Genomic DNA, 15,029 nt, shown 5'->3' with positions numbered 1-15,029 from the left:
TTTATCTTGGATGTAGGAAATGAAAGATATGGCTGGTTCCCCCTGAGCATTTATCTATGAGTATTTTATTATCAGTTAAGATCCAAAGACTTGTGTGGTAGCATATTCTTAAAAAGAAAACCAATTAGTATATGAGTTGCTCTACTGATCTTAAGAAAAAGCGTTAAAAACTTGTCAGCATTTTTCTCTGGATGACTCAAGAAAGTGAATCCAGTCTGAAGAGTAGAATGTAGCAAATGTAAGGACCAGAGGGGAAGCTATCAACTCTCTAAGGACATTTACCCTTGAGATTATGGAATTATGAGATAATCAGTTTCATACCAGAAGGAAAAGACCCAAGACTTAAAACCTAGTAAAAAATGCTTTTCAGAAAATTTTCTTTTTGAGTTCTGAAATGCAGCTGGCACTGCAGAATGGAGATCATAAAATCCCAGTTAATTATACTGAATTTTATGGAACTAAAATGTGTAAACTTTGTTAGACACTTAAAAGCATATGCCTTTAGGAGTAATTGACAACAAATTCCTGTTAAGGTGCAAATAAGGCAACCACTTGTGAAACACAAATGAAGGATGCTACGCAATTTAATGCAAACCTGTGAAGTTTCATTTCAGTCTGAATTGCTCTGATATGTGACCTTAGAAACTGAATGTGTAGTGGGTATATACTTCTTGGCTTTTAGACTGCTTTAATGTTCTTTGACTCTGCTCAGAGGTGAAAAGCTCAATAACACCTGTGTTAAGTAAATACATCACCATTGCAATGCATCACTAACAGCTCTTCACTGTAATGCCTTCTTTCTGCACATACAGATACAACAGACACGCAAGAGAGTGGACTCAGAAATATGCAATGTAAACTTTTGAAGACATTTTCGTATACCAAAGAGTACTGTAAATTCTAGGTTTTTTCAAAATTAGAAGGAAATGGAGCACAGTGTATGGCTTCATTGTGACACTCTGATTTTTTTTTTTCACCCATGTAAATGTGTTTCTGGAACAAGAGAGAACAAATTTATAATAACCTTATGACTTTGATAAGAATATTTATCGTCTTTGTTTGCTTTGCAGAAGACATTTATTTTAGTTTTTAAGAGCTGGACACTTGCATCTTCAGACTACAAAACTTATAATTCAGTTGTAAATCAACAAAATTGTTTTTGATGGAAAAAGTAGCTGCTTTCATATGATGAATACTGTATGTATGTCATTGAAGTATATTGTCTGTTTCATACGTGTGTTCAAGTTTCTTTTTGTTAGTTCTCTTATATAATTTGTATTTTTTTACTGTATAGACTATTTTATTTGCAATGTGAGTAATTTCATTTTAGACTTGCTTGTGCACAGTATTGACAAGATACAACTGCTAATAGTGAAAGTAATTGGAGAATCTCACCCATTGGAATATTTTTAAGAGACAGAAAACTTCTTAAAACATAAAATGGTCTTTGCACTGTAAATCTTTGTATGCTGATTATGGAGAAGCACTTCATTTTGATTCTGTTGCATACTTGATTTAATTTTATCGCAATGTGAACTAATTGCATGGTTTGTGGAAAGATATGTAACGGTTTTGTTGCTATTCATAACTGATTTTTGACGCGTGGGCAACATAAGACTCTCACAGACCTTTTACAAATCCAGATGAAGCCTTTTCCATATAAATAAAATACATTTTCTGCTTTCTTTGCCTGTTTATGTATCTTAACTCATGCATATCCTTAACCTACTTGTTCTAACATTGTAACAAAGAATCACCAGTAGCATGTGTGTCTTTGTAGACAGAATGTCCAACAAAGCCATGCATCATGTACTACTTGGAACTGAATTGCAGTTGATTTATACACTACCTCTAGCCTAGTGGATTTAGTGTACTGTGCTGTTGTAGCCTGGATAACTGTTAATATGGTCGATGGTAAAGAGGCAGGAGGGCCCTTTGTATGGGTTCCACAGAGCCACACACGTGGATAGTCCAGGGTCAGAGGAAAAGGCAAACTTCATGAGGGTCCAGGTTCAAGTACATGGGTGTTTGGGGCAGGAGGAGCATCAGAGACTAATTATCAGGGGACATGGATGTGGCACAAAGGTGGGGTTAGGGCATGGGAGCCAATGGGGAAACAGGGTGGGAGTGACCGAAAGACTGAGGGACAGGGACCGGAAACTGGGCCGTCCAAGGGAACAGAACAGGGGTACATTGGCATTTGCTCTAAGAGAAGCCTCTTATGTCTCCCAAACTAGGGAATGCCCATTGTTGGATATAGGATTTCAAATATGTTAATACCATGCTACACCAATATTCATCTGTGGAGGAGATAATCACAGGAGTCTGTTAAGGTGGTGGATTTGCAATATCAGAATGTTACAGTCAACTCACACTTTTCTTCTCACATTGGAAAGTAACTTTTCCATTAACTTGCACTTCAGTTGCTTCAGACTATGTGGAAAACCAATAGTGCTGGAGAGGGGAAATCTATTCTTAAAACATAAATTAAAAGCAAAAAAACCTCTTGATTTTCTACCATTCATTCTTCTTGGTTATTTGAAAATTTTAAAAGATGACAAAATGTTGGTGTTTTGCACATGAAAGTAAAATGATGTTCAGTTTGGAAATTTTTCATGATAGAATACATTTTAAGATGGCAGATATATTTGATTTGGGGTTTGTTTGTTTGTTGTTGTTTTTTATTCTAATATGCATCAAACTGGAATGAGGGGTATGGGTGGTAAGCATGCACAGTAGGAGCTTTTATTCCTACCAGTGGAATATGAACTTCACATTTGCTGATTTACTCACCTTAAGTTGGTCACATATGGGAAAATGTTATTTCTGTGCTAGTTTTATGTGTGATGTAATGGTGACGTTTGAAACAGCAGCTTGATTGAGAGTGATTGTAATAATCTTAAAATATCGCTGTTCACTACATTTGGCGAGCTCTAAATAAAGGGATTTTTTTAATTACTGAGTGTTTCATTATACTTGAACTAGGGCAATGTAGCTAGGAAGGCAAAGACATAATTTATAATTCCTGCTCAAATTATTGTAGAAAACTGACCATCAGAATGCATTCGCAGTTTTATTTTTTCTGTAAAAATAGTGTTCTCTTTGTACTTAGATTTTTGGAATATCAGCACTGAACTCTGTGAAATCAGAAGTTTGACTTAGTTTCTTTTAGTTTATCCATTTATGTTAGGGATGGTTTGAAAACATTTATATTTTAACTGGTAACGTTTCTGCTTTGTGCCATGCATGGAATGACTTTTCACCACAGTATGAAACCAGCAGGAGGATTGAAAACCAACAACCAACATCCATATGTAAGCTGTATTAAGCATATGTAAATATTAAAAAAGGAACTTGTCTTATGATCATGCTGGTTTAGAGGTGTGAAGCTGTCTTTGATTCTTATGATATTCCTAGCAGTTCAGCCTTTCTGCTTTTGAAATTATCGGAATGAAATGATAAATAAATTTTAAAAAAACTTCAGTCATGCTATGAAGTGGCTGTGTTTAATCTGTGGAGAGAAACACCACTACTGCACCCTCAGAGCTCCTCCGTTAGTGCTTTTTATACAAATTGTGTTTCCATGACTGAAAAGTTTACTTTATTCTGTGCTGTTTACTACGACGGGGGAGGTTGGTGGGGATAAAAAAAAAAAAAAAAAAAAAAGGTAGATCTTCCTTTTTCCCCGAGAACTGATCACAGTTGTCGCGTCTGCTGTTTCAGACATGGCTGCGCCCAAAAGCTTGACATGTCGAAGAAAACAGTGAAGCCGTGGGGTTAGTTTTTGGCCACACCTCATCAACAGATAGTTACTTAGTACCCAGTTGGTTTCCGATCTGTATTACAGTTTCTGCCTGCGGGCGCACACAATGAACCCGCCCGCCCGCGGCTCGGAACCTCGTGTGCCCGGGGTGTCGCGGTCGCGGGGGTCACCTTGTCGCGGTCGCCCTGACCCCGCCCCTCACGCCGCTGTCCCAGGGTGCTGCGCGCCCCTCAAGCGCAGGCGCGGCAAGTCGGGATGGCGGTGGCAGCGGCCTTGCTGGGCCGGGCCGCGGTCCCGGGCCTGTTTACGGCCACGGGCGGGCGGCGGTTCCTCCGGTGTGGGACGGGAGCGGGACTGCGCGAGGTGGGGACGGGGACCCTCCTTGGCGGTACCGTTGTGTGCAGGGTCGGTGGCGCGGTGGAGCAGTGCCTGTCTCGGGGGATCAGCTCGGATCAGCGCCCGAAGCGGCCCCTCACCGCCTATCTTCGTTTTGTGATAGACAACCGTCCGGCTTTTAGGGAAAAAAACCCAGGTATGAAGTTTGTGGGGAGGTGGGCCCGCGGTTGGCGCTCTTGGACGCCGGGGCTCCGATACCTTCGCCCCCCAGAGTGGAGTGAGCCAGGAAGCCTGAATAACCCATGCCATTGTAAAACCGAACTTTGGGAACGATCTAAAGACGTGATCACAGAGACCCAATCCGTCTGTGTATCCAAAGCATTTCCCAAGTGAATCCAGCATGGCCATGTTCATTGCCTGCACGTGCCTGCTTGGTCTTCCGTGCTTCATAAGTCAAAGAAATGAACATATATGTGTTACTTTAAAAATGCTTGATGCAGTATCTCTCCTAGGTAATACATGTTAGCAATGATTTATGATTCTCAATTATTTGTGGACTTATTATTTAAAGTACATTTTTGCTGATATTATGAGCTGTGTATGATTTTATTTTGAGGCTTAGTAATTAAGAAATTGCGGGTACTGGATTGCATCTGTATATGGGAGAAAAAGTAAGTGTATTTAGAGGAAAATGGTTTTCTCTGAATATGTTTGATTTACTATCAAAAGCTTCACTTACAGGCAATGCAGTGAGTCTTGCCGGAGAGCTGCAGAATAGAAAGATATGCTGGTTTTGAAAGACTATTTAAGGTTAAAATGTTTAAAGAATTATGGTCATATTGGGCAAGTCCTAAGGAAGATTTAAGGGATTTTTTAAGGAAAACCATTGGTAGCTGAACTATCACAGTATATTGTAGTTATATACCACACCAGTGTTTTCCACATTTCCAAAATTTGAATAATCTGTAAATAAACATACTGGATCTTATATACAGATTGAGAGTTTGGGGTTTTCTTGTTCCAAGAGAGGTAGTGGTCAAAAATAACCCAGTTATTTATTCTCTTTTATGAGTGGTCAAAGCATCATATTTTCAGAGGTTTTAAAGTTTATCTACTTGTACTAAAACTTACCAGTTGCCTTGCTTTTCCAGAATTCTGAAAGTCACGTCACTGAGAAGAGTTTAGTTATGCTTTTCCACCATTGAGGTGCCTAAGCTTTATGTCTGAGAGGGAAGAAGCAGCTCATCTGTTTCTTCTTTTATTATGGAGGGAAAGCCTGGAAAGGATTTTTCAAGAAAACCTTATATCTTCTTTACACCACACTTGAGTTTGTTTGGAGTTTGCTTGGGGCTTTTTTGTGGGTGGTTGGTTGGTTTGTTTTTAATTATTCTTTTCCTCTTTGCAAATTCAAGTCTGGCTGGAGGCCTCATCAAATCACCCTAGTGCAAGAGCCAGAGGCAAAAACAGTCAGATGAAAACCAAAGTAGACTACAGTCACTAATTTTGTTTGTTTGAGAAGGAAATTACTTTTTAACTTATTTTGAATTATATTATAAGTAAAGGATAATAGAATCAAAGTATATTAAGTGGGTGAAGTCACATTATACTTGAGTGAACAATTCAGCAGACTCTTTTTGCTAAAAAACTTAGAGCTGGAAATCTTATTTTGATTTTTTTCCCTGCTCCCCACTTCAAATCAGACCATCTTGCATTGTATAGAAAAGATCCAGCTCAAAAGGCAAAAAACATTAAATTGTTGTGGAGTAATAATAGCTGCCTTGAAATGGTGCTTCAGTTTATAACTGCATGTTGTGTTCCAGATGAGCAGGGACTCTTTCTTTTCCCCCAAATATTGCATTGCCCTTTAACTGCTACAGTGAGTTAGTTTTATGAAAGGACAAAAATGCATTTGTACTGGAAGATGATACCTGTGACAGATATCCTTGGGAAAAATTGAAGAAGCTTACTAAAGATACAATGTTGATCTTTATTTCTGGGCTTTCTCATTTTGATGTACAGAAGCGAGCAACCTGGAACTGATTAAAAAATTAGCATGTGCATGGAAGTCGTTACCAGCATCACAGAAGCAGGTAAGATTGTATCCTTTCCCTGAGTACTTTGAACTAAACAGGTGGTGAGGTTTTATTTGGTTTGGTGTTCCATGGTTTTGTTTATTTAGTCTAGTGGATTTGTTGGTTAGTTAGTTGGATTTTAAAGGGCTTGAAAACACATGTCAAAACAGTCGGGAGAATTGGGAGCTTTGAATAACTCAAGGGAAGTGTGGTGGGGTGACCCTGGCCGAATGCCAGGTGCCCACCCAAGCCACTCTCAGCTGCTCTCTTCAGCTGGGCAGGGGAGAGTAAATACAGCAAAATGTTTGTGGGTTGGAATAAAACTTGGAGAGGTCCTTCACCAGTTACTGTCAGGACAAAACAAACTTCACTTGGGGAAATCAGTTTATTACCAGTGAAATCAGAGTAGGGTATCCTAAGACACCTTTTCCCCTATTCTCCCCTCTTCCTAGGCTCAACATCACTCCCAGTTTCTCTACTTCCTCCTGACAGAAGTGCAGGAGCACAGGGAATGGGGGCTGAGATCAGTCCATCATGTGGTGGACTGACCTCAGCTGCCTTCTTCCTGTTCAGTGGGAGAACTTGGGGTCCCTCCCCCCATGGACAGTTTTCCATGAACTGCTCACAATGTGAGTCTTTCCCATGGGCTGCAGTTCTTCAGGAACTGTTCCAGAATGTGTCTCTTCCCATGGGCTGCTTTATTGTGGATCCACCACAGGGTCATAATCCCCTTTATCCATCTCCCTGCTCCAGTGTAGTCTCCTCCATGAGCTGCAGGTGGATCTCTGCTCCCCCATGGTCTTCAGGGGTACAGCTGCCTCAGCATGAGCTGCACCCCAGGCTGAAGGGGAACCTCAGCTTTCGTGCTTGGAACATCTGCCTCTTCCTTCCCTTAGGATCAATAGAAAAGTTTTTCTGACATGGTTTTCCTCCTTTCTCTGGCTGAAAGTGCAGTTTTCTTTTTCACCTTATTAACTTTGTTATCCCTGAGGTGCCACCACCATAACTGATGGCCAATAGTGGATGCTTCTTGGAGCTGGCTGGCCGAGGCTCCATCAGGCTTCTCATAGGAACCATTCCTGTACCCCCTTCACTACCAAAATCTGGCCATGCAAACCCAATACAGGAAGATTCTTTGCTACTTGTATTTGCACTTGTACTTTATATGACCTTGGCTTTAATAGGCAACCTAGTAACTAAAGACGAGGAAAAGGCGGAAATGCTTAATGCCTTCTTCACCTCAGTCTTTAGTGGTAAGACAGCTTGTCCTCAAGACCACTGTCCTCAGGGGTTGGTGAGTGGTACCAGAGAGCAGAATGGTCCTCTTGTTATGCAAGAAGAGGCAGTCAGAGAACTGCTGGGATGCTTGGATATTTATAAATCAATGGGACCAGAGGGGATCCATCCCAGGATGATGAGGGAGCTGGCAGATGAGCTTGACTCATTTATCATGAGTCGTGGCTCACTGGTGAGGTTCCAGATGATTGGAAACTGGCCAATGTGGCACCCATTTACAAAAAAGGTAGGAAGGAGAATCCTGGTAACTACAGACCAGTTAGCCCGACCTCAGTACCAGGTAAGATAATGGAGCAGTTCATAAAGAGTGCTATCACATAGCACTTACAGATGGCCAGGGCATCAGACCCAGTCAGCATGGGTTTACGAAGGGTAGGTCATGTCTGACCAACCTAGTCTCCTTCTATGACCAGGTGACACACCTGGTGGATGCAGGAAAGGCTGTGGATGTTGTCTGTTTAGACTTCAGCAAGACCTTTGATACTGTCTCCCACAGCATACTCCTGGAGAAGCTGGCTGCGCACGGCTTGGACAGGAGCACTCTTCGATGGGTTAGGAACTGGCTGGATGGCCGGGCCCAGAGAGTGGTGGTGAACGGTGCTGCATCCAGCTGGCGGCCAGTCACCAGTGGTGTCCCTCAGGGCTCTGTGCTGGGGCCAGTTGTGTTTAATATTTTTATAGACGATATGGATGAGGGCATCGAGTCCTTCATTAGCAAATTAGACGACACTAAGCTGGGAGCTTGTGTTGATCTGTTGGAAGGAAGAAGGGCTCTGCAGAGAGACTTCAATTGGTTAGATAGATGGGCAGAGTCCAACAGCATGAAGTTTAATAAATCTAAGTGCCGAGTTCTACATTTTGACCATAAAAATCCCCTACAGTGTTACAAGCTGGGGACAGTGTGGCTGGATAGCGTACAGGTGGAAAGGGACCTGGGGATGCTGGTTGACAACTGGCTGAATATGAGCCAGCAATGTGCTTCGGTGGCCAAGAAGGCCAACAGCATCCTGGCCTGCTTTAGGAATTGTGTGGCCAGCAGGAGCAAGGAGGTTATTCTTCCCCTGTACTCAGCACTGGTGAGACCATATCTTGAGTACTGTGTCTACTTCTGGGGCCCTCAGTTTAGGAAGGATGTTGAGATGCTTGAACGTGTCCAGAGGAGGGCAACAAGACTGGTGAAGGGTTTGGAACACAAGCCTTATGAGGAACGTTTGAAGGAGCTGGGGTTGTTTAGCCTAGAGAAGAGGAGGCTTAGAGGTGACCTTATTGCTCTCTACAACTTCGTGAAGGGAGGCTGTAGACAGGTGGGGGTCAGTCTATTCCACCAGGCAGCAACTGACTGAACAGAGGACACAGTCTCAAGCTACGTCAGGGAAGGTATAGGTTGGATGTTAGGAAAAAATTTTTCACCTAAAGAATAATAAAGTACTGGAATGCTCTTCCCAGAGAGGTGGTGGAATCATCATCTCTGGATGTGTTTAAGAAAAGGCTGGACATGGCACTTGGTGCTATAGTCTAGACTCTGAGTTGAGGTGTTAGGACATAGGTTGGACTCGATGATCTTAGAGGTCTCTTCCAACCTTATTATTCTGTGATTCTGTGATCTGTAATCTGTTGCCAGAGAAATGACACAGTTCTCACTCCATGTGGCTGTGGGTCTGCAGACCAATTCTTTCTCCTTTTTGAATGGCAATATTGCATTACATTTATAATACAAGTATAATACAAGTTTTGTAAAGTTGTTCTGCTCTTGTGTGTAAGGTAGGTGAAACCTCAGTTAATTTTGATGAAAGGACCAACTTCTTTTGCTTTGTATGAATTTCTTCAAGACTCATCAAATTAAGTCATAAGTAGTGAAGTTTCTCTGAGTGGCAGTTTCAAGGTGTGGGAATCCTTAAAATCACAGGGTTTTGGGAAAGCTGAAAAAAAGCAGGCCTCAGAAACAGCAGAACTGCAGTTGGACTTGGTAGGCATAAGGTTTGTCAGCAGAAAAGTTATATGAGATGTAGAAAGTGAGGACAATAAAATGGTCTGTGTATTAACACTTGGCTAGAATAACTCTCTAAGCTGTGGAAAAGTATATCTAGCAAGATATTAGGAAAGTCTTAGCTTAATAATGGCGCTCTGTGAGTTTTATTTTAAGGCTTACAAGTAGATATTGTATTCGAAATAAGCAAGCATTGTTTTAACCAAAGGTACGTGTACTTATAGTGGTTGGATAGAACTACTGTCACTATGCTTTTGCTTTTTGTGGTTGGTCAAAAAACTTTCAAAGTATGTTGTAACATCACGTTCTGCGGCTGCTGCCGAGGACGTGAACTGCTGGCATCTTCCTGCTGTCCCAACCATGTAATGAGACTGATGCTTGGAAAATAAGGCAGCTCAAGACGCATTCCACAGCAGTCCTGTCCCGTTTGTGATTCTGTGCATAAACCCATGGCTGGCATTACAGGGGATAACATAAAGCAAATCTAGGACTTGGTGATCATTACTGAATTTAAAAGCCATTTATAGCAGAGATTATTCTTTCTTGACTGCAGTTAACAATTAGAGGCAGGAAGTAAATTCTGGTTTCTAAAGGAGATATCTTTGTTGAGTAGAATTAATGTGCTCTCACATCCCTTCTGGACTTCTCACTCTGTGTACCTTTCCCTTCATGTCTCTGAAGTGTAGAACAGGTAATCAGATGAAAATCTGATGTTCTGGTGTGAGTTTTTCAGTCTGTCATTTTTCTACTCATAGGTTAGAAGTGTTACCTTGTCTAATGGTCAAGTGCTTTTGACTGAAAGCATCTGGCTTAAGTTTAAGGTTGGTGATTTGTGCTGTAGGTTTATGAGGAATCAAGAAAGATAGACTGGAAAAGATATGGAGAGCAGATGGCTGCTTATAAAGCCCAACTGACTCCAGCCCAGGCTGCAGCTTTGAAAGAGGAAAGGAGAAAACAATTGGCAAAGAGAAGATCAATCAGGGCAAAAAGAGTAAGTATTTTGAAGTTCATGTTTCTTTTCTCTCAGGAACCTGAAGTCTGTTTGTCTAGTATACAAAGCATGTTTTAGAAATACAAAAGCAACTCAGAATAGAAGAAAGCACACAACAAACACAAACCCTCCCAAAATGCCACAGACTAAAGTAATTACTGGTGGTAGCAGCTATTTTAATGGCTTTCCTGTGCTTGAAGAGCACAGAACTAGCATGAATCTTTGTGCTTAGAGGTAGCTTCTCTAAGCTTTTTTCCCTCCCTATTTCTAGAGCTACCAGAGAAAGGATAGGCAGTAAAAGATGTTTGGACCAGAAACACTTCCTTTGGATGGGAAGACATTCAGAAATGGCTTTTCACAAAGACCTTGTATCTGTTACCTCATTAGGGCCTACAAGGTAGCAGCTGTTTGAAGTAGCCTTTTTTTCTTCCTTTTTGGGCTCTGCCACGGTGTAGCTGCTGCTGTGACATCTGTTTGGGTCATTTACTAGCATATTCATAAAGACTATCTTCCCTACTCCTTTTTGGCTGGTTTGTGTATAGATCCTTAGAGACAGAACCATCTGTAACAGTACAATATTATGGTTTGTCTGGAAAAATCAAAGGGGTTGCATATTGCTTATTTATTTCTGTGAATTAAGCTGTGACATTGCCCTGATTTGCAATAGCAAAACTAATTTGGTTTAAAAGACCTCTACTTAGAGGAAGTTTTTAATCTTAATGATTCTGCTGATCCTTTTTAGCGTATGGCACCACAAGGAGTTCAGTTGGCGTATCTCATACCTAAGGAGATGGTAATTTACAGCATCTAGGCTCCAGTGGGAATATCAGGACTGGAGAAAACAGGAAGTGTAATTGCATCTATAACTTGCTGTACTTTTATTCTCTAGCCTACATCCCTGCAGGTAAAGCATTCTGATAGCAGAAACAGTTCTCTTCCACCTTCTCACCTCCCACAGATAAGTGTTTGACCTCTTCTCTGCACACACGCAGTATTTCATGCCAGAAACTGAAGCCTTACTGAAGAATAATAGAAAAACTGTCATCATGACTTTGTTACAGTGTTTAATTTAGTAGCACTCTTTGGTTTCTGGAAGAATTTGCTGAAGTAAGAATCAGTTTTAAATGCTTTTTCAACAACTTGTGAATACTCAAGTTGTTAGTTTTTTGTAGTTTAAAATTAGTCTTGAAAAGAGCATCTTGACATACAGTCCAGTTTACAGAATAAAACACCAAAGAAAGAATTTGTGTTTGATTTTTGCATAAAATATAAAGATAAATGCTGAGTTTAGTTTTGGAACAAATGCATGCTTGGTAGATAAAATAACTTCCCTTGTTGTTTTTAAAGGAATTGAATCTGCTTGGAAAACCTAAAAGAGCTCGTAGCGGCTTTAACATTTTCCTGTCAGAAAATTTTCAAGAAAGTGAGGGAATTTCACCTGTGGTAAGCTAGGAAAGATTCATTTTCTAAAATATATCCATTGTATTCAGAAAAATCTAGTTTAGATTCTGTCATTTTCAAAGATACTGTTCAGTAGTTCACTATCAGGATGCTGCATCACTTAGGTTATTTTTTTTAAGCTGTGGCAGTCTGGCTATACTGCTAGCATGGTCTGTATAAAGTGCTATGTGGGTATATAGACTTAAAATGTTTGTAATATTTTTTGCACTTTAATGTTGCAGACTTTATCAGTTCCTTCTGTAAGGAGAGTATTATTCTTGCCTTTGTTTTGATGTAGAAATAGAGTTTTTCAAAGAGTTGTGGTGGTGTGCTCCTGTTCTGGCAGTAGCAGTTTATTGTACCTCCTATAGTTCAGTTGGTAATACAACTGAAAATACAAATACAAGAGCTCCTCAGCAAACTCACAAGTTCTGCACTAAACTGTGCTTTGGGGTGATGTAGGTTGCACTGGTGGATTATAACACTTGTAGTGCTGGAGACTCACCCTGTGTGCCTCATGTTCCTTACCCCACACATTTAGTCAGTAAGTCAGGATAGTGGATATAGTTTGTTCCTCAGTTTTCCATGTACAATACAGGTTTCTCCAGTCAGCTGAGGCCCACACTGTAAGTATGGCTCAGATGATTCTCAGAAGCTTGTTGTGACCTATATAGTCGATTATTTACTTACATTAAAGGAGTAAATAAGGGGAAGCAAGCTTTTGTGACTTCGTGCTTTTTTTGCATTGTTTTATGCTTGATATTCACTCATGCAGTATTCATCTGTACCCCTCTGAAGTCAGTCTACTCCTAGAATAACTCTCATGTATTGCATGTTTTGAATCCCCTAGGCAAAGCTGAAGAAACTATTTGATACATGGCAGAAACTGTCTACTTCCCAAAAGCAGGTATGTCAGAGGATTTTGGATGAGGCTGTGATCTAATCAGAATTAAAAACTTGAATCAAAATTGATATATTCATATGAAATCTTGAACTCGGTTGCTCAAAATATAATACTGAAGAAAATACTTCAAGATCCCCATGCATCTTGAAAAAGGTTGTCATTACCTTTATTCTGGTAGTGACCATTTAATTCATAGTGTTGTTGAAATGTGAGTCAGTGGGATAGGGTGGAAGTTTGGTGTGCCTTAAAGCAGGTACTAAGCAACATCTAGAGAAGAAGGTGGAATAATATGCAACAATTTAATTTTTTTCTAATAATCCATAATATCTTTAAACACCAGCATAAGAATTTGCAGCTCATGGAAGGACTCTTAAAAGGGAAAGTAACAGAAATCTACATGTGATGCGCACAGGGTAATTTATTAATTTTGATTGTCTGGGGGATCATTTTCTGCCAACTTTCTCACTGTATTGAACTACAAACCTGTAGATGAGCAAATCAAAAGTGGAGGGGTGCTGTACTGAAATCTAAACAAAACCTTGACATTTTCAGGTATTCTGTACCCTACTGTCCTTCCTCCTGAATGTCCTTCTTCCAGGTGGTTTTTAATGTGTACTTAGGACATACCCTAGGTTCATGTTCCTACTGTACAGAAATAATTTGAAATAATTCTACAGCAATATATATTCTTGTGCCTCATGTAATCTAACTGTCTCAAACCGATGCTCAGATAAAAAGCCTTAACTGTTTGTAGCAGTACTGAATAAATTTCCTCTTCAGGAATGGCCAGCTGTTGACATAACTGCAATTTAGTGCTATTAGTTGTATTTTTTGCAATTTTGATTTTTTTTTTTCTTTTTCAATCAGCTCGGGGCACAAGCAAATGCCTGGGCTTTCACTGCACAGGTGGTGTTCAAAGTCACCGTTCTGTCATGGCTGTTTTCCAGAAGAAGCTCCTTCTGTAACTTCTTGATACCTTATTTTCTTTCAGCCATACTTGCAGCTTGCTGAAGATGATAAGGTTCGGTATGAGAATGAAATGAAATCATGGGAAGCAAAAATGATTGAACTGGGACGAGAAGACCTGGTCCGTTCTAAAAAGCAAAAGTTAAAAAAGAAACCTGCTGAAACTGCAAAGCAAGCTGAAATAGCCAAAGCTTCCTCAGCTGGAAACAAGGCAAAATTTAAAAAATCTGAAGAATAAAAAATCCCTTTGGTTGTCTTATTTCTATCTTGCTTTGTTAATGCTGCAGTCAGCATCAGCACTGAAATTTGGAAAACCCATGAAGGGCCCTTTGGAAAGGTGATCAGGTAGGAGAGGAGTTACTGTCTCTCAGAACTGACTGAAATAATCACTGCAGGTATAGCCTGAACTGTAGAATCAAGCTGTGAATACTGATACCCACTAACATCAGCAGAGCTCTCCAGTAGTAGTAGATAATATCCAGCTTTTATAAGATATTTTTAATGAAAAAATAGAAAATATTCTTTCTTTATGAAAGAAAATATTCTGCAATGTTCTCATCTAAATTCTGTAAATAAGAGCTGAAATGTTAGTTAACACTGCTGTGTTTTATTCCCTCCATCTTATTGCGAGTGAGATGTTCTACATTTCAACAACAGGCACAAGAAACATAAAATAATACCTATCGTTTTATGCATCTGTCTTTTTTGTACCTGGTAAACTGTATATACCACTTATGTTGTATTTAAGGACCATATGAGTTTTGTATGAATGTACCTTTCTTGGACTTTTATTTCATGGTTTTGTTTGGATACATACAAACATTTTTGTCTTGCTATTGTCACATTTGGGATGACCTAGAAGAAAAAGAAAAAACGTGAACTGTTTGGACTTTGAGTTTTGGTGTAATAAATACAGGTATTTTGAAGAGGTGCATGGTTTCTTTCTTGGGGTTTCTCCATCTAAGTCAAGTTTCATAGATATTTTGAGGAATCTATTTTTAGAATGTGGAACAACTTTTTCAGTATTTGGTGGATCTCATCTGTTCTGAATGACCCACCAAATAATGGAATTCTAGAAAGGCTTGGGTTGGAAGGGTCCTTCAAGATCACATGATTCCCACATCCCTCCCATGGGAAGGGATGCCGCTCACTAAACCAGGTTGCCCACGTAAAAAAGGGTGTTTTCCTCTAACCCTTTGTGTTTGATCAGTCTATCAGTGCCCTGGAGTTGAAATAAAGAAATTGCAGAAATAAACTGGAAGCAATTAAAAGCA

At 40.1% G+C, this 15,029-nt stretch overlaps 2 protein-coding genes across 8 annotated transcripts in view; both read left to right on the top strand.

Moving 5' to 3' along the window:
* Positions 1 to 1,685, top strand: part of UBE2D1 (ubiquitin conjugating enzyme E2 D1) — a 31,119-nt gene extending 29,434 nt beyond the window's left edge. For 5 of the 6 annotated variants that reach the window (XM_056494550.1, XM_056494546.1, XM_056494548.1 and 2 more), the window contains one exon: positions 813 to 1,685. In XM_056494550.1, coding sequence (XP_056350525.1) covers positions 813 to 858 — 46 coding nt within the window. In that variant the 3' untranslated portion in view covers positions 859 to 1,685. Of the gene's footprint in view, positions 1 to 16 lie in introns of all 6 variants that reach the window. The other variant, XM_056494547.1, reaches the window with a different exon arrangement.
* Positions 1,686 to 3,966: 2,281 nt separating this feature from the next.
* TFAM (transcription factor A, mitochondrial) lies at positions 3,967 to 14,681 on the top strand. 2 transcript variants are annotated; one of them, XM_056494544.1, is made up of 6 exons: positions 3,967 to 4,295; positions 6,119 to 6,189; positions 10,296 to 10,445; positions 11,793 to 11,888; positions 12,736 to 12,792; positions 13,781 to 14,681. In XM_056494544.1, the coding sequence occupies exons 1-6, from the start codon at positions 4,019 to 4,021 to the stop codon at positions 13,991 to 13,993; spliced, it is 864 nt and encodes a 287-aa protein (XP_056350519.1). In that variant the 5' UTR covers positions 3,967 to 4,018; the 3' UTR covers positions 13,994 to 14,681. The 2 variants fall into 2 exon arrangements, with proteins under 2 accessions (XP_056350519.1, XP_056350520.1); XM_056494545.1 differs by lacking the exon at positions 11,793 to 11,888 and having other exon boundaries at positions 3,974 to 4,295.
* The last annotated feature ends 348 nt before the right edge of the window (positions 14,682 to 15,029 follow it).

The sequence above is a fragment of the Oenanthe melanoleuca genome, chromosome 6 (assembly GCF_029582105.1).
Source record: "Oenanthe melanoleuca isolate GR-GAL-2019-014 chromosome 6, OMel1.0, whole genome shotgun sequence".
NCBI lineage: Eukaryota > Metazoa > Chordata > Aves > Passeriformes > Muscicapidae > Oenanthe > Oenanthe melanoleuca.
This window is presented reverse-complemented; position numbering and strand designations above follow the sequence as displayed.